Source organism: Leuciscus leuciscus (genome assembly GCF_965113295.1).
Source record: "Leuciscus leuciscus genome assembly, chromosome: 14".
In the NCBI taxonomy this organism is placed as follows: Eukaryota; Metazoa; Chordata; class Actinopteri; order Cypriniformes; family Leuciscidae; genus Leuciscus; species Leuciscus leuciscus.
In genome coordinates this window covers 40,359,780-40,379,779 of record NC_138738.1, presented here as the reverse complement: position 1 = coordinate 40,379,779, position 20,000 = coordinate 40,359,780, and the positions used below count along the sequence as shown (strand labels likewise).

At 39.4% G+C, this 20,000-nt stretch overlaps 1 protein-coding gene and 1 long non-coding RNA gene across 2 annotated transcripts in view; one reads left to right on the top strand and one right to left on the bottom strand.

Moving 5' to 3' along the window:
• Nucleotides 1-8,472, top strand: part of LOC309474003 — a 247,693-nt gene extending 239,221 nt beyond the window's left edge. The window contains exon 3 of the long non-coding RNA XR_014197168.1: nucleotides 8,319-8,472. This is a non-coding gene — a long non-coding RNA (uncharacterized lncRNA). The remainder of the gene's footprint in view (nucleotides 1-8,318) is intronic.
• plxna1b (plexin A1b) overlaps nucleotides 1-20,000 on the bottom strand; it is a 170,842-nt gene that overhangs the window by 11,678 nt on the left and 139,164 nt on the right. The window contains exons 17-23 of the mRNA XM_082136279.1: nucleotides 19,334-19,661; nucleotides 17,537-17,680; nucleotides 15,923-16,157; nucleotides 14,200-14,342; nucleotides 12,989-13,245; nucleotides 9,562-9,628; nucleotides 77-223 (exon numbers count right to left, since the gene is read on the bottom strand). Coding sequence (XP_081992405.1) covers nucleotides 77-223; nucleotides 9,562-9,628; nucleotides 12,989-13,245; nucleotides 14,200-14,342; nucleotides 15,923-16,157; nucleotides 17,537-17,680; nucleotides 19,334-19,661 — 1,321 coding nt within the window. The remainder of the gene's footprint in view (nucleotides 1-76; nucleotides 224-9,561; nucleotides 9,629-12,988; nucleotides 13,246-14,199; nucleotides 14,343-15,922; nucleotides 16,158-17,536; nucleotides 17,681-19,333; nucleotides 19,662-20,000) is intronic.

The window sequence follows — 20,000 nt, the reverse complement described above, 5'->3', positions numbered from 1 at the left end:
TAAATCTGATAACAAACAATACAGACAATTATGGCACGATGTAGTTTGTGTTTCTGCTGCATTCAGAGCCACTGACCAGCGTTTTGTAGTCGATCTGCTGTCGGATGAGTTTGTCCTCACTGAGGGAGTATCTGGCCTCTCCGGTGATGGCGTCGATGGGACCCTTTTCCATCTGCTGCTTTATAGCACAATACAGCATGAAGAGAGGCTCGCCTGCACACTCCTGAACACACATAATAGAGTGAGATTAGACCTCAGAATAACACACACTCAGAGGAAAGCACTTGAATATTCAAGGGTCAGACAAAATACTTTTTCTTGTACATAAATATAAATAGTCCTAAAACAGACTCAAATAACTCATGCACAGCATGTCTGACTCTAGGAGGAGCTACAACCAGACAATTCATGCTTTTGCTTATAAATCAGGACCGTATGAGGTCAATTAATCCTTCAGTTTCTCCATTTCATCCTGGCAAAAGCACCATGCCTGTTTGAGAAATATTAATAGCGAACGGCCCACAACATCAGATTCCTTCATTTTGTGAGAAGTGTCCATGCATATTTAAAATGGTATGTGCCTGAAAAGCTTTCCTTTTTCCCAATGCACTTTCCACGGCTATGGACTAAAAAACATCCCAGTTTATATTGGAAAAAGTCTTGAAAAACGTGAACGCCAGGACAATCTGAGGACACGTCCCAAAATGACATCAATTTCTGGTCCCGTGGGCCGTTATAACTAAAGTGTCTCCATAACGGTGTGATCGAGGAAGTTTTCCAGCATTGGATAACAGCGTCTGCAACATCTATTCTTCCAATTTCACCAATAGTGGTCATTTTCTCCACTTTGCCCAATGATTGACACTTGTGGATATATTTGTACTCGTCCCTGTCGCTCTCATTCTGCCCATTTCACAGCACTCCTCCGCTCTCATGTCACCACCAGTCATATCTCGTTTTATTTATTTTATTTTTGACGTGTCGCACATCTTCTCCAGCCACTTTCTCTCACTAATAATAAAAAATCCCAAATTGTATCCATTTCATTATATAGTTGAATAACTTCTGAATCAATGATGTCTCTGGCATAGTTATAGTTGGCCTTCATATTTGGTTTCTGATCACATTCATATGCATGTGTAGCAAAACTGACATTATGTACAATTATTTCACTATTACTATTTCACTGATCTAAAATAACTCATTGAAAGTAAATATGCAAAGTAGTATTCAGTAGGGGTGTAACGGTACACGTGTTCATCCTGAACCGTACAGTACGGATGTCTCAGGACGAACACACGTTCACATACGTTCAGACTGTCAGTCCAAATCAGATTTTTGTGCATATCCAATTGAAATCCGATCAGAGTTAGCTCATTTAAACAGCAATTTTTTTTTTGAAATTCGTTGCAAGCTACATCCATATGTGGTTTGAATTCCTATTCTGGAAATCTGTTTCAGTCTGACCAATCTGATCGGATTTCATGTGGTTTTTGTGACTTTCTCACACCACGTAAAACGTAAGCGTCAGACGTTGTTATAGGAAACTCGCTGAAAGTCGCTGCTGAAACAATGCTGTTGTTGCAAAGTGCAGAACGAGCAGAAAACGGCAATATAACGGAGACGTATTTTGAAACCGGCGGAGATGACAGTGCGGAATAAAGCGGCTCATACCAGCCTCCGGTTCTGCCACAGTAGACCAGCGCGGCGGATACACATTTACATGTGGTAACATTTAAATAAGACAACATCTCTATTGCAAACCCCTCCATGTAGCGGATGTTGTTGTTTTTGCCGAATTCCTACCAACGTCATTGTCATAGAAACCAATGCAGATATTGCGGAAAACAAAAGAGCGGTATGGACAAATCGGATCGGAAAAGTTGCGATACACAGTGTGGACATCAATCATTTTAGATCAGATATCAATCGGATACACAAATAATCGGATTTGGAATGTAGTCATAGTCATAGGCGATCCAAATCCGTGGTAATGCAACACTGTTTGCTAGCAGTAAATGCGCAGAAGAAGAGGCGGCGATCGATCGATATGTTTACATCTCTCAACCAGTGTTTCAAATGCGGAAAGAAATTAATAAAACAGCTTAAGAATAATATCTCACGTAGCATTACATTTACCTCAGGCATTTAGTGTCGACAGCAGGATCACTAGAGAAATGAACTCTAGAGAGAAGCATTTCATATGCACTATATTAGCCTTTTCACTATATTCACTTAACCTGTTAGTATTGTCTTGATTATTTACTGTGTTTATGACACAGTTATGTTTAAGTTTATGTTTAAGTTATGACACAGCCACTGTGTGAATGATTATATTTAAAAAAAGAATTGGAGTAGAAAATTAGCTTTATAATTAGATTTAGAAGTATTATATCTAAATAAATGGCAACTGAATTTAATCATTTGGTTTCTGTTGTTAAATGTAACCTTTAATTTTACAGTAATGTGTAATTAAGAGCTCCCTATATAGTTTACAGCATTAGCCAAGATAGATTTTTTTAACCTTTAGAATTTTTTTATTATAATAGAATTTATTAAACACATACACACATTTGTTAAAAAAACACAGTTTAAAAGCAGCAATTTTGTGTTTATTTTTCTCCCCCCTGCTGTACCGAACCTGTACCGAACCGTCATGTTTGTGAACCGTTAATGATCAGTGATCAACACTCAATGATCACTGGAGTAAAAACGCAATCAAACGGCTTGTTTCAAACTCTAATATCTGGAAGAGATAAAGTGCAACTCCTACAAAAATAAATAAGATAAAAACACAGAATCCTGCGAGTCCCGCGAGCGTCAGCTGTGTAAAAGTGGCTGTTTAGGCGTGGAAATGAGCGTCAGGGAGCGCGAACAGACCCGAGGCGAACACGCGAGCGATGGAGGGTTAATAGAAGGCTAATGACTGTGGAGGAGAGCGGGAGAAACACTTCAGAGCGTGATAGGTGTCAAACAGCCAATCACACGCCTCTCTCTCTCCGTTTCACTCACTCTCGTCCTCCTACACACTCTCTCTGGCTTTCATCATTCACAACTGCTGCTCTTCTCCTCTCCCGTCTCACTAATTTGATCATCATCTTCGTTCTATCAGTCTCCTGAGAGTTTGTCTCTGATGTCTGACGCAAATGTTTCCAAATGAGAACGCAGAAAACACCACAAGATCAGTGCATTCGGCTTTAAAGACAACATATTTCACATTTCACTGCCTTAAAGGTTATGTGTGATTTTTTGTGTTTAATAATTAAATAGCTTCTTGTGTTCCAGTTTAATATGCAGAGGGAAAACGCCTGTCAAAACACTGATTTGTTTGTTTGAAAAAGCTGATTCAACCAATGATGAGAGTTTGAAGGCTGGACTATTGGTTTGACTGACCAATGGCAGAAGAGGGGCGTGTTCAGGAAACCAGTTAACTGGCCAACTTATTTTCCTCATATTCTCCATTGTTTCATCTCCTCTCTTCCCAGTCTGTCAGTAACGCTCTGTTTACTTCCTGTCTCTATGAAGCCCCTCCTTCTGAAAAGCACACTGTGCTCTGATTGGTCGGCTGGATCAGTGTTGTGTTGTGATTGGTCGAGCGCTTCGAGTGTGTTTGGGAAATGTCCCGCTCTTCCCATAACCACCAGTTTAACACACTACTAACTAACTCAACCAGGCCCCGCCCCTTTATTCTGCTTATTAATTATTTAAATTAGGAATATTGTGACGTGTTCGTTCCCGGAAGAAACTCAAGACTACAATGGAGGCGTTTCAGGAGTTCAGAAACACTGACACTGATATAGAGGATAACTCCCACTGGAGGGACTTTATGCTTGGCAACATTACGCACTAAAGAAAGACAAACATGGGAAAAAGCAGAATAGGTCCTCTTTAAATTAACGCCACTTCACGCAGTCTTAAAAAGCTCATGGCTAATTACCCAAAGTAATTAAACAGTATAAGACTCAGACAACTTTAATCAGCAGGGCTCACACACTCAGGGTGAAAACACTGAACGACAAACATCGACTCGTGATCCTGCTGGATGTTTGTTGTCTCTTGTGTCCCTCACTGGGACCCGTAGCGTGAAGGTTCGGCCCATCCATATGCTGGCTCTGCCACACTGGGCTCATTAGCACAGGGGATAATTAAACACACAGCTGTTAATGAGCAGCAGGAGACGACACACACACTGACTCTCACTCCTGTGTGTGTTTATGGAAGCGCTTTATATTAATGCAGGTTTTTAAAGATTGTAATAAGGAACTTCCCCAGGGGGAATGATAAACTACATCTGTCGGTCTCGTCTCTGAACCTCAAGATTCAGCAACAAACAAACCCAAGGAGGAATAATAATTCAACAGCCAGAGCAACATGATGGTGGACTGCATGTGTCTGGACTTCAAAAATGAAATAAAAACTCCTTGTATTTCTTCATTCGCTGTCAGGACACTGTTGAAAGACTGAATCCAGCTGAAGTGTTTGCTGGTTTCAGGTGTGGTTTTAGTCATAGTCTTTTAATCACTGTTAGTGCAGCAGATTAATGGCATATTTCAAGAGAATCGTTCAAATTGGTATAGAAGCATGAAATTTGGCACAGATACTCTCTAAGGGTCACTTTTTGGGAAAAAGGCGTTGGCCACCGAAAAATTCAACATGGCGGCCATTTTTTCAAGATGGCCGCTATTTCTGTAAAATGCTCATTATGTCAATTGTTAAAACAGTGATGTAGGCATAACATTTTGTGAAAATACTCTCTTCAGAATGTTTTTTTGGAAAACGGTGCTTGTCCCTCAAAAATTCAAGATGGCTACCAGTTTTCAAGATGGCCGCCATTTCTCTTGAATCCTTACATCTTTTTTTCAAATGGTGCTGCTATCATGAAATTTGGTACAAATATTCTTCAAGGAACATTATCATGGAAAAAGGTGTGTGCCGCTCAAATTCAAGATGGTGACCATTTTCAAGATGGCCACCATTTCTGTCAGAGCTCAATTTAATGTGTTAAGGAAGGTTTTGTTTAATAGAGTGAACGTCATTACACAACCAGGGCACACTGGTGACTTAACTGCTGTGGAACTCAGCATGGGGTTCAGTGTCAGCTGATCTAGTTTTACTTACACTGTAGTTCTTGACTAGTAGTAATAGTATAGCTAAGTTTAGTGTCCCAAATGCTGTCTACCAGCCCCTCATCAATTAGCTAGTAATAGATGTAGTTAGATAGCCGCACCTGAATTGACAGGTTGTGCCAGCGCGGGAGAGCCGAGCCAAGGGTAAGCGGGGCAATACATGACTTGTTCATGTATGCTTACCTGGAAGGTGTACAGATCACACGGGACTTAAATGGCACTGGATGAATGATCGGGCTAGGTGTAGGTGACCCGTACCTAGTTGTATCCCATACCTGAATGTGTACTATGTCTATGATTGAGGTGGTAAAAGGATAACCCCTCGGCCTTAATCAGACAACAAACCCCCAAAATGGCAAATGAAAATCCCATGTCAGCCAAGAGGCCAACTGATTGGAAGAAATGTTGTCTTTGTCAGACAGACACAAAGGAACCCCTCCAATCACCACCTACCCATCATGTTTCTCAACATGATGGCTATAAATTGATTGCCACCAACATTCCACTCTTACACAAGATGAACAAAATGCCAATGACCCTGGACCTGGAACGACTGGATGAAGGTGGTGGTATAGAAGCTTTGAGAAGGAACCAAGCGAAGTATCACTACAATTGTCGACTTCGGTTCAACAACACAAAGTTACTTCGTGCCCAGAAGCAACAATCCGATGCTCAATGTAGTGAGATAGATGAAGGCCAAACAAAGCATCGCAGAACCATGATGCAGAAAAGTCTAGATGATCAGGTTTGCTTTCTTTGTGATAACATATCTCCTGAATCTGACCTACGTCAGGTAATGACACTGCAACTGAATGACAGACTACATGAATGTGCACAAACACTGAATGATGCTAAATTATTGTCTCAACTAAGTGGTGCTGATGCCATTGCACAGGAGCTGAAATACCATCAATTGCGTCTCATTCATCTTTACAACAGAGAGAAACCTCAGAAGGCTTGAGAAAGAGTCACAGAGTGAAACGATTCAACCAGCCATCTTTCCTATGGCTCTTTCTGAACTGGTCACCTATATTGTTGAAACCAGTCTCAATTCTGATGGTCCTTCCGCCTTCCGTCTCGCAGATACAGTGGGGAGAACAAGTATTTGATACACTGCTGATTTTGCAGGTTTTCCCACTTACAAAGCATGTAGAAGTCTGTAATTTGTGAAAACTGTGAGTGACGGAATCTAAAACAAAAATCCAGAAAATCACATTGTATGATTTAAGTAATTAATTTGCATTTTATTGCAAGACATAAGTATTTGATACATCAGAAAAGCAGAACTTAATATTTGGTACAGAAACCTTTGTTTGCAATTACAGAGATCATTCGTTTCCTGTAGTTCTTGACCAGGTTTGCACACGCTGCAGCAGGGATTTTGGCACACTCCTCCAGACCTTCTCCAGATCCTTCAGGTTTCGGGGCTGTCGCTGGGCAATACAGACTTTCAGCTCCCTCCAAAGATTTTTTATTGGGTTCAGGTCTGGAGACTGGCTAGGCCACTCCAGGACCTTGAGATGCTTCTTACAGAGGCACTCCTTAGTTGCCTTGGCTGTGTGTTTCAGGTCGTTGTCATGCTGGAAGACCCAGCCACAACCTATCTTCAATGCTCTTACTGAGGGAAGGAGGTTGTTGGCCAAGATCTCGCGATACATGGCCCCATCCATCCTCCCCTCAATACGGTGCAGTCGTCCTGTCCCCTTTGCAGAAAAGTATCCCCAAAGAATGATGTTTCCACCTCCATGCTTCACGGTTGGGATGGTGTTCTTGGGGTTGTACTCATCCTCCTTCTTCCTCCAAACACGGCAAGTGGAGTTTAGACCAAAAAGCTCTATTTTTGTCTCATCAGACCACATGACCTTCTCCCATTCCTCCTCTGGATCATCCAGATGGTCATTGGCAAACTTCAGATGGGCCTGGACATGCACTGGCTTGAGCAGGGGGACCTTGTGTGCGCTGTAGGATTTTAATCCATGATGGCGTAGTGTGTTACTAATGGTTTTCTTAGAGACTGTGGTCCCAGCTCTCTTCAGGTCATTGACCTGCCGTGTAGTTCTGGGCTGATCCCTCACCTTCCTCATGATCATTGACTCCCCACGAGGTGAGATCTTGCATGGTGCCCCAGACCGAGGGAGATTGACCGTCATCTTGAACTTCTTCCATTTTCTAATAATTGTGCCAACAGTTGTTGCCTTCTCACCAAGCTGCTTGCCTATTGTCCTGTAGCCCATTACACAGCTCTCTGGTCTTGGCCATTGTGGAGAGGTTGGAGTCTGTTTGATTGAGTGTGTGGACAGGTGTCTTTTATACAGGTAACAAGTTCAAACAGGTGCAGTTAATACAGGTAATGAGTGGAGAACAGGAGGGCTTCTTAAAGAAAAACTAACAGGTCTGTGAGAGCCGGAATTCTTACTGGTTGGTAGGTGATCAAATACTTATGTCATGCAATAAAATGCAAATTAATTATTTAAAAATCATACAATGTGATTTTCTGGATTTTTGTTTTAGATTCCGTCTCTCACAGTTTCAGTGTAACTATGATAAAAATTACAGACCTCTACATGCTTTGTAAGTAGGAAAACCTTCAAAATCAGCAGTGTATCAAATACTTGTTCTCCCCACTGTATGTGCAACCTGTACCAGCAGCGTATCCTTTTTCTAACAGTGGCACTTCCTCTCTGTGGACTACACCTTGCCGTGGTGGAGAGGCTTGTGTACTCCAATGAACCTGAGACCTATGCCGGTGGGGATTTTATATCCCTGGCAAGTTTAACTAAGCTGGACAGGTCAAAGGAGAGGAGGCAGACAAAGCAGACATTATGACTATTTGACAGAAATGGTGGCCATCTTGAAAATGGTGTCCATCCTGAATTTTTGAGTGGCACATACCTTTTTCCAAAAGAGTGTTCCTTGAAGAGTATTTCTGCCTAATTTTATGCTTGCATCACCATTTGAACACTTGAAATAATTAATATTAGACAGGAACGGTGGCCATCTTTAAAAATGGCGGCCATCTTGAATTTTTGAGGGACAAGCATCTTTTTCTATTAACATGTCCTTTAGAGAGTATTTGTATAAAATTTTATGCTTGGATCACTGTTTGAATAATTGATATAATAAGCATTGAATAGCTTATTCAATGCTTCCACTTCCACAGCAATTCAATGCAACCACTCCCAGGGGTGGTAGTGGCGCAATGGATAAGACACATGCCTTTGGTGTGAGAGACCCGGGTTCGAATCCACTGTGAGACACCAATGTGTCCCTGAGCAAGACACTTAACCCCTAGTTGCTCCAGAGGTGTGCGACCTCTGACATATATAGCAATTGTAAGTCGCTTTGTATAAAAGCGTCAGCTCAATGAATAAATGTAAATGTAAATGTGAATAGCAATGGCGGCCATTTTGAAAAATGGCCGCCATATTGAATTTTTGAGTGGCCAACGCCTTTTTCCAAAATAGTGGCCCTTAGAGAGTATCTGTGCCAAATTTCATGCTTCTATACCAAAGTGAACGATTTTTTTACTAATCTGCTGCACTATGTCTGTTGATGAAAAATTCCTTTACTTTGGTCACTATTTTGTCATGGCCAAAAAGAAATAAATTAATAAATAAATAATACACTACCGCTCAAAAGTTTCTGGTATGTAAGATTTTTTTATGTTCCTGAAAGCGTCTCTTCTGCTCACCAAGGCTGCATTTATTTGATCAAAGTACAAAATATTTTTTGCATTCAAATATTATTACAATTTAAAACATTTTTTTTTTCTCTATGTGAATATATCAAAGCTGAATTTTCAGCATCATTACTCCAGTCTTCAGTGTCACATGATTCTTCACAAATCATTCTAATATGATGATTTGATGCTCAAGAAACATTTATGATTATTATCAGTGTTGAAACCAGTTTTTTGTGGAAACTACATTTTTCTAGAATTCTTTGTTGAATAGAAAGTTCAAAATAACAGCATTTATGTGAAATAGAAATATTTGATAACACTATAAATGTCTCACTTTTGATCAATTTAATGTTTCCTTGATGAATAAAAGTATACATTTCTTACTGACGAGCTTCTGAAAGGTAGTGTATCTATCTTAAAAGTATCTAAATATATTTAATGAGTATAACGTGTGTTTCATCTAGTGTTTGGTGCATTCAAAATTCAAGTAGTATGGAAATAGGGCAACTAAAAAAATCCAAAACAAAAAAGAACAATATAAATGTTTATTTTGTGTACTTTATAATTTTGATGACAAGATGGCTGGTGTAGTTGGTCTCCCAGCCTGACAAGCGTCCGATGTAAACCTCTCTAAAACCTGTAAACCAGACCAGACTGACCAGCAAACACCCTTGAGCTCTCTCTCTTTACAGCCAATAACATCTTTCAAGATGCATGGAAATACAGCCATTCATTCCAGTTCCTTCCACTTACCTTAAGAAACTTGTAGAGGAGGAAAGTAAACCAGTTTGTTAGCATCTTCTCAGCCACAGATTCAGTCCTGAGGGGGGAACAGAGTAAAAAATAAATGTCAAGGATTTATTTACTTGGGTGTGCGCGTCCCTGAGGGAACCTTTAAGAGCAGAGAGATGCTTTGAAGGCTTCTTCATTTCACAATTTCCCAAGCCTCACAACAAGAGAAACAGCCATTCTGATAACCAACATCTTTGGAGGGGATGTTGTATTAAACTCCCATTTGACATCAAAGTGCGGCGGCCGAATTATTCCGGCAGCGATGGTGAACGCAGCTCGGGGAAAAACCTTCAAAGCACACACGCTAATAATTTAGCATTAACAAACAAACCAAAGCGCTGCTCTCTTCCCTCGCAAAGCAAACCACGAAACTTCATTAAGAAAACACCAATTAAAAATATTCAGTATCTTCTGTCATTAAACACAAACCTGGCGCACAATAACAACCCCCCGAAAAAAGTCCCTCAGAATGAGGCTAATTACACGGCTTGGTAATTAACGGACCTTATTAGCGCTAATCTGCTCACGGCGCGCGAGAGGAGGTGTAGACGAGGAGTCTGCTGAAATATGCTTGTTTTTACCATCTCTGCTGAATTATTCACGCGGTCTGATGCCAACAGATGCAGAGGAGAAACACAGACTGTGAGGAGTTATTAAAAAAACTGAGGATATTGTGCTGGAAACGTTCCTGAAGGGGTGAAAGATTGAGATTTGACAGCTCGCATTTATTTGATCTTTAGGTGATGCTTGTCATGTGAGAGAGAAGAAGCTGCAGCGGAACAAAATAACTCTGAAGACGAGAGATCAGAGCGACAGAATGATCATATCTGACAGATTCAGGGTCCATAGTGAGATATTGGTGACACACATGAATATGGCTTATCAATCACAAAACATGTCAAGAACATGACCTGGTCATAATTGACTATTCCAATAATAATTAATAATAATAATAATAAAAAATAAATGGGTTAACCTAAATAAACAAATAAACAAATAATAATAATAATAATAAATGTTTTAGCTAACTAACTAACTAACTAATAATAATAAAAAATGGGATAGGGGAAAAATAATGAATCAAATAATAATAAATTGTTAAGCGAAATAAATATATAAATAGATAATAATAAATGGTTCAGCAAAAAAAAAAGAAAGTTAATCAAAATAATAATAATAATAATAAATGGGTTAAGCTAAATAAATAAATAAATAAACAAAATAAATAATAAATGGTTACTTGAATTTTTTTTTTTACAAAAATAAAAAAATAAAGGTATAGGTAAATAATAAAATAAATAATAATAATAAACTGTTAAGTGAAAATAAATAAATAAATAATAATAATAATAATAACAACAACAAATGGTTAGGTGAAATAAATAAACAAATAAAAATAATAATAATAATAATAGGATTACATGAAATAAATACAAATATTATTAATAATAAATATTTAGGTTAATGATAAAAACAAACAAAATATGTTTGTTATATTTTGTTTATTATTATATTCATTATATTATGGTCCTAAAAATTTATATATTTATTAAAAAAAAAATGTCCCTTCTAATTTTGTGGGAAGCAGAAAATGTCCCGTGACATGCCATCGTAAGCTTGATCCGGAGTCTTTGTACCTTCATGGAAAATAAAGCCAAAGTGAAGGACATGAGACGGGAGAGCTTGAGGAACTGTAGATCAGACCAGTCCAGAAATCGCTGATTTGTTTTGTGATATTGACGTAAGACTGACATGCACCATGTTCTGGACGAAAGTCATAAACTCCTCGACTCTCGCGCTCGATCTCTCATCACATCTCAGCTGGTCTCGTCACGTCTTCATCTCGCTCCGCAGGGAACGTGTGTGTGTTCAGGTGTGTAATATCATCTGACAGAAACAGAGGGATGAAACACCGATGACCACGAAAGGGCAAAGCCTGGAAACGGGGGGATGGAGAGCGAATGAGTGATGGGAGAATAAAGTGACCTCTAGAAGTCAAACTCACGAAGTCCATTAACACCGTGTGCTTTAACAGGTGCGACATGGGAACTCGAACGTGAAGACGCCGTACCTTCGCAACAGGAGTGTGGGGTGGGTCTTGCTCTCCAGGTTTTTACTAAACTATTTTTGGAGTTTTATGATAATAATTTAAAAATGATGTGCTGCATCGTATGTGCTAGAAATTATTTTTAAGCAATTGTCGACAACATCAGTAAAAAAAAAAAAAAGAAGTTTTTAATTATGATACAGAAGGATCTCTACAAAAAGATCACATTTGGGGTTCAGTAAGTATGAAAGAACATATGAAAGAACATGAATTAAAAACAATAATGATGCGCACCGATAAAACAGTTATAATAAACACTGCAATATTACATAAAAAACTAAAGCCACGGAGGTTTCCACGGAATATCCCGCTGGATTTCATCTAGGGCTGAACGATTAATCGCAATAAAACCGCATTGGTAGTAAATACTGCTCCATTTGAACACCAGAGGGCGCTCTCATGCAAACACGATAAATATGCCCCCCCGCAGAAGTACAATAATGCGCATCATTCCAGGAAATCCCTATCGCTGTAGCTGAATAAACAGAAGATTGAAACGCTTTGATTAAACATGACTTATAAATACACGACTGCCTTATTCTGTGTAAGAAGCTCATCATCTCACAGAAGGAGGAGCTCAACTGTCGTTATGAAGTGAGTTTGGAGTAAATGCATGTTATTAAATGTTGTCTGTTGTTGGACAAGAGGTTCATAAATGCTTATGTCTGGAAAGATGTTTGACGCGTGTTGTTTTTTCAAATGCACGTTATAAGTGACTCAAACTCTCAGTGCTTTCAGAGTGAGCAGCGTTTACAGAGCCGTACATCAATGACAAGCTGCGCATAAAAAAATAAAATCGCAGCCTTTGCAATTTTAAAACCACGATAAGCCATCTCGATTTAAGTGCGATTACATGTAAAGTGCGATTAATCGTTCAGCCCTAATTTCATCCTCTGAATTTAAGCTTAATAAAGCCCGAACCTCGTCGTCGGTCTATCGGTCGTATTTTTTAAACTCCACTGTTGATTCGAATAGCAAACAACTGTTCCTGCACGCACCGGTCCGCAACACATGAAATGCTGCGTGGAGTCAACCAATCAAGATTCGGCCAATCAACCAATCAGCATGTTCATTGCACAAGTCCCACCACTGAAAGTTCCTGAACTTTGAAAACCACCTCGCTTTCTGAGGACTTTCTGAGGGGGAAATATTTACCCGGAACTTCATTTAGACCCTGCGGTGGAAACACAGCGAGTCCCAGCCCAAAGGAGTTCCCGGGGAGAGTTCCTGCGGTGGAAACGTGGCTGTACAGTAACTTGAAGGTGCAGTGAGCTGGCGTACCTTCTCAGCAGGAGTTTGGGGTGGTTCTTGCTCTCCAGGTTCTTGTCGATGAGGTCGGACAGCAGTTGTTTCAGCACACCGGTGGCGTACTCCATCTCTCCCTGCAGGGCGCTCATGATGAGAGACGCCACGTTCCCTCGGTCCCGCATGGAGAACGAGCGCTGAGCCTCTAACGTGCGGATGAACGTCAGCAGAAAGTGCTTCTTATTCAAGAGCTGCCCGAACAGAGTCAAAGACTTCTCCACGTTCGCCGGCACCTGAGACGAGACACACCGCGATCAGATCAGAACATCAAGTCTAGTCACATTTATTTATATAGCAATATATATCATACAGATCATCTCAAAGCAGCTTCACAGTGATAAACAGGAAAATAACAGCTTAATGTTGCAAAATACATCAATTATGAAACCGAATCATTTCAGCTGTAAACCAGCTCTACAGAAGACAAGTGTTATTGTTCAGATCAATTCAGTATTGATTCAATTCAGTTAAAAATTTATAAATAATAATCATCATCATTATAATGATAATATTAAATAATAAAAAATGTTAGAATAAATGAAATAAATGATAATAGGGTTAAAGTAAATAAATATTATAAATAATAAATTGGTTAGGATAAATAAAATAAAGTAATAAAATGAATAATATTAATAATTCATGGGTTAAGGTAAATAAATAAACAAATATTAATAAAAATAAAAGAGTTATGATAAATAAAATAAATAACAACAATAATAACAACAATAATAATAATAATAAAAGGGTTAGGATAAATACAAATAAAATAATAAAACAAATAATAATAAATCAATGGTTGTTTAGGTAACCATTGATTAAGGTAAGTTAAGGTAAACAAAATAAAATAAAGGGATAGGATAAATAAATAAATAAATAAATAAATAAATAGGGTAAATAAAATGAATAATAAACCAACAAAAACAATAATATAAAAATAGCAAATAAAAAGTTTATCAATTATAAAACAAGACTAATATTCAGCTGTAAAGCAGTTCTACAGAAGACAATAGTGTCATCATCAAATCATTAATGTCTTTTAAACCCCAACTAAGCGATCCAGAGGTGAGAAACCCAAACTCCACCCGGTGACAGTAGTGGAGAATAAACTTTCGGAGAAACCAGGTTTAGTCCGGGGTTAGTTCTGATCTGGTCTAACATTAGCCTGGGTTAAAGCTGTCCGCATGTACCTCCATCTCCTTCAGCACCGGATGGTCCTCTATTCCTGGGAAAAGCACTCTCATGGCATACGTGCGGTAATCCAGGAACGGTATTCCCGCTCCATCCAGATCCTGAGTCAGCTCATGGATATCGGTCTGCAGCTCCGCAAACGCTGGAAACAGAGTCAGAGAAACCGTGAATCTCAGTGTCATGCAAAGTAGAAGAAAACGGGTTTCTTGAATTCTGATCAGATATTCAGTCAGTCTAGTAGTTTATTAGATGCTTATTAACATGCGAAAACATGCAACACGCTCTCCTTCCCAAGCTTCCGATCCAGTCTGCCACTCGCCTAATCAATCTGGATGGTGTGGTTATTTATTGCCTCTTTTTATTCATCCTGGAGGACGCCTCATCACTTATCAGAGACCTGTCACTCTCGCCTCCTGCTATCCATCTCTTTTATCCTCTCTTCCCTGTCCTCATCCCTCTCTCCGTGTCTGGAGACAGACAAGGTCGTCACCTCGGGCCCGACAGAGACAGATAATGGGCGACTCGTCTCACGCCCTTGTGACCACGGAGGGAATGAGACGGGCGTTCTGTGCGCGCGTGTGTGTATGATAAATGATGTGTGTGTCGTGAGGTCATCGCTAACAGGAGTCCGGAGAAAACAAAGCCAATCAGAGAGAGGCGGCGAAGAGCAAACAGAAGAGAAAGACAGAATTGAACTCAATTGAAAAGGATTGAAGGAGAGTGATGAGATGGAGAGAACAAACAAATAATGAAAGCGAACAAGAGGACAGATAAAGAGCCAATAAAAAAAAAGAACAAAGAGCCAAAGGAAATACTAAAGAAAGAGCGAAAGGAAATGCAGAAGAAAAAAAGAAAGAAAGGAGTGAAAGAACGAAAGTAACAGAGCAAAAGAAGAAAAGCAAAAGTAGAGAAAGAGCGAAAGAAAGCTCAATAAAAGAGTGCAAAAGAAAGTGTGAAATTGCGCAAAAGATAGAAAGCACAAAGAAAACACAAAAGAAAGAGTGAAAGTATCAAAAAGTATGAAAAAGCGTAAAAAAGCGTGAAAAAAACACGAAAGAGTGAAAACATGAAAGTATGAAAGCACAAAAGAAAGTGAGAAAGAAAGAAAGAACGCATGAAAAATTTGAGCGAAGAAAGAGCAAAAGGACAAAGAAAGAAAGAGTGAAAGAAAAGAAAAGAAAAGAAAGAAAGCATGACAAAGCATGAAAGAAAGCAAAAAAGTATGAAAGAAAGTGTAAAAGTTGGAAAGAAAGCACGAATGAGTGAGGGAGCGAAAGAATGTGTGAAGGCATGAAAGAAAAAGTGCAAAAGAAAGCAAAAGAAAAGAAGATTGAAAGATAGCATTAAAAAGCATAACAGAAAGTGTGAAAGAAAGAGAAAAAGAATGCAGGAAAGAGTGAAAGAAAGAAAGAACAAAAGAGAGAAAGAGAGAAAGAAAGAAAGTGTGAAAGAAAGAGCAAAAGAATGCAGGAAAGAGTGAAAGAATGCAGGAAAGAGTGAAAGAAAGAAAGAACAAAAGAGAGAAAGAAAGAAAGTGTGAAAGAAAGAGCAAAAGAGAAAAAGAAAGAAAGAAAGAAAGTGTGAAAGAGCAAAAGAATGCAGGAAAGAGTGAAAGAAAGAAAGAAAGAAAGAAAGAAAGAAAGAAAGAAAGAAAGAAAGAAAGAAAGAAAGAAAGAAAGAAAGAAAGAAAGAAAAACAAGAAAGAAAGAAATAGTGTGTTACCCTCTTTGCACTCCAGGGCGACTCTGGACTCCAGGTTGTGCATCTGCAGCTGCAGTCGCTTGAGCGTTCGATCCGCGTCGCGGGATTTGCGCTTGTAGGCGATGAGGATGATGATGATGACGAGCAGAAGAAGGCCTCCTCCTCCCCCGATCCCGATGATGGCGGGAAGAGTCAGCAAGCTGTCAGAGTAGATCTGCAGGGTTCCTGGAGAGTAGCGGAAACCTCCGGCCAGGATCTGCGCATCACACACACACACACAGTGAGCACGTCACACGATGATTGACAGGTGTCAAAGTAGTCAGTGCATGGAAAACAGGAATTTTCTTTTTCTTATGTAATTATAATATAGTTTGATAAAATGTCCTTTACAAGTCCGCAAAGAGTAGTAACTGAAACTAAACCGCAAAAACATTTCAGAAATCATGAGCTCATGAATATGACTGTCCAACACAGCTCCTTATTTCATTTGCAGAAAGGTCAGCCAATCATGACAGAGGTCATTTACATATGAAAGAGTAGCCTGTTTAAAGTCAGCATGAAACATAAGTTGCGTTATTCTTTACTATTGTGATGTTTATGAAAGAGCTTCTGGAACAAGAACAAATGTGGGCGGGGCTTGATTGTGTCTGTGGGGAATTGATTGGATGGCTGTGGTTTGCTATTGGCTGATCTCATGTGAGTGACAGGTTGCCCCACCCTCGTCATCAGAGAAGAGAATAGATCCTGCAAGAGGAACTTATTTTCATTCAAGATTATGAGGAACATGAATTAAAAACAATAATGCTTTGCACCGATAAATCATTTATGATAAACACTGCAATATTCCATTCAAAACAAGAACTGTCAAGTGTGATTTCATGGTGACTTTAATTGTAAATGTCAGAGTAAGAAAGAAAACGGTCATGAAAAACTAAACTTTGACGGTTTTTGGTGCAAGAAACCAAGACTATCATTTTAAGTGGAAAAATATAGAACAAAATGAGCTCCTAAAACATTTGTGATTACGTTTTATCCCACAATCCCATTGTGAACGCACCTCACAACCCCACATTAATCCTCATTGCTCGAATAAAGCTGCATCTTTTAGAGGCTGTTATTAATGTAGATCACACTTAACCGGGTTTAAGGGGCTAATGGGGTCAGACAGGCTAGTGTGAAGTTTTCTACTGAGTAAACTGAGCTAAACGGGGGTGTCTCGCTGTCACAGCTTCATATGGGTCGAGGACAAACATGTGGGTCAAACGCGCCGGCGTTCTCCCTTCAGACTCGTCTCGCACAGAAAGAGAGCAGACAGCTTGGGAAAAAACATCGGAGCAATGTTTTAATGATTCTGCCTTCACGCTCATGTTCAGCAAATAAAGAGCGCTATTTAAAGATGAAAATGACCATGTAAACACAGATCTGCTTCTCAGATTCTTTGCAAACTCAGCGTAAATAAACACACCGAAACCCCCCGAGAGCAACGACAGAAACTGGCATCAGTAATCTGATGCTGAGAAACACGGACTGAAACGCAGGAGAAAAGAGAGGAATGAGAGGATGAGACGGCGTGATAGTCGTGGGAAACAGCAGAAGAAGAGAAGGGAGTCACACACACTGCGCTGACACACTTACGGTCACTTTATGTTGGCCGGTGAGATCTGGCCATTCACACAGCAGCTGCGTCTCTGACACGGTCAACACACACGCTTTGTCACTGATCAGAACGGTGTAGTTCAGCCTGTAGTTCCCAGGAGCCGAAGGAATCAGATTCCTGCCCTGAAACACAACACAAACAGCTTGATTTTGATCATATTGTACATCATCATACAGAACATCATCCAAAAATACTCTACAAATGTTTCCAAATCCTCAAAGATGAAGCACGAGAGATTTTTAGGTTAAAACTACACTCTCTTATCCCAGTTTATTGTTCATTGACTGCTATTATTATGCCATTTATTAGTTTATCTTCCCCACAAGTGTAAACATTGAGCTTCCCATTAACCATCTAAACACTGAGTGTCCGCTCAGACCCGTCAATCTGTTTTCTGCTCAGCCTATAGCGAGAGTTTAAGGTGTGGCTAATGTAGCAGGGGGCGTGGCTAAAGTAAAATATTAAATTAAAAACTTAAAATAATTAAAAATGTTGCCTGATATAAAATAAGTTAAAGTCACAGTCCTAAAATTACTAAAACTGAACTAAAGATAAATTAAAGCTAAATAGAAATATATATATATATATAAAAAAATGTATTAACAAAACAAATTAAAAAGCTAATTCAAAATATTAATACTATAATAGTATATAAACAACACTAAAATAACACTTTTGTGAACCAGGATGGTTCAATTCCTGATGATTTCCATACGTCTGTGCATATGATGCATTCACTCAACACACACTCTCCGTCCAAGGGGTTTATGGGATGGCAAAACCCGGAGGCAGAAGCATGCATTAATATTTACATGCTTCATTTAGAGACGTGTGATACTGAAGGGCTCCATTTAACATGTAGACTCAACTCATGTTGCATATTACCCAGAAGGTTTTGCATGTGAAATTGAATTGCGCAGATAATCTGATGCATGTAATTTTTCTGAAATTGTTTAACGCGGTACAGGAAGTGAGAGACGGGACCAAACACCACAGCACCAGCATTTCAATGAACTAGATAGTTAAAGTAAAAAGGGAGAGGCGTTTCCTATACGAAACCTGCTGGCTTAATGGCATTGGTGTGATTGTGAATGGTTTCCAGGGTGTTGCTATGCAGTTTCAGGGTCTGTAGAGTTGAAACTGTAGAGAAGAATTTTTCTTACACAAACTCATGGCTAGATGCACTTTTATGATGGATAGATGCACTTTTATGATGGATAGATGCACTTTAATGATGGATAGATGCACTTTTATGAGGGATAGATGCACTTTTATGAGGGATAGATGCACTTTTATGAGGGATAGATGCACTTTTATGAGGGATAGATGCACTTTTATGAGGGATAGATGCACTTTTATGAGGGATAGATGCACTTTTATGATGGATAGATGCACTTTTATGAGGGATAGATGCACTTTTATGATGGATAGATGCACTTTTATGAGGGATAGATGCACTTTTATGAGGGATAGATGCACTTTTATGATGGATAGATGCACTTTTATGAGGGATAGATGCACTTTTATAATGGATAGATTCACTTTTATGGACTTCAAAACTGAAAACGGCCATTCACTGCCATTATAAAGCTTGGAAGGGCCAATATATATTTTAATATAACTCTGATTGTGTTCGGCTGAAAGAAGAATGTCATATACACCTAGGATGACTTGAGGGTGAGTAAATCATGGGCTAATTTTAATTTTTGGGTGAACTATCCCTTTAAGTCAAAAATAAAGAAATACAGCACAAGTGCAATGAGATCGCGCAGTACCTTCAGTATGAGAGGAGACCCGGGTTTGAGCTCCAGCATGGACGGACCGAAGGGTTCAAACACAGGATCGGGATAGAAACTGAAGGTCTCGTTCACCACCAGGAGCGTCTGAACGTTATCCATGATGAATCCGATCTCATCCGGCCCGCTGCCCACCTCTGAGAAACCTCTTTCAGAACCGGCCACGGACGGCACCAGACACACCATCACAGTGTTGTTCAGCACAGTACAGTTCTGTGTGTGTGTGTGTGTGTGTGTGAAAGAGAGAGAGAGAGAGAGAGAGAGAGAGAGAGAGAGAGAGAGAGAGAGAGAGAGAGAGAGAGATTTTTTGAATTAAAAACAAACATATTTCTTACAAATACATTTCACAGTATATTTAAATTACAATATGCATAAAAATTAAGAGCAACCCCAACTCACAAGAAATGTGCAAAAACCAAAACACAGAGCACAGTCTCACTGCAACACTCAATACCTTCAAAAGTAAGAAGATCATCCATATGCTTGTAATAAGCAAAATCAATATTCTTGCTTGCAACATGTTTGGAAAAATAGCAACTACATTCTGCTTCAAATGTTATATATAGCCAATGCACTGCTTCTGTTACTTTCCAACAGAGAGAGAGAGAGAGAGAGAGAGAGAGACAGAGAGAGAGAGCGAGAGAGA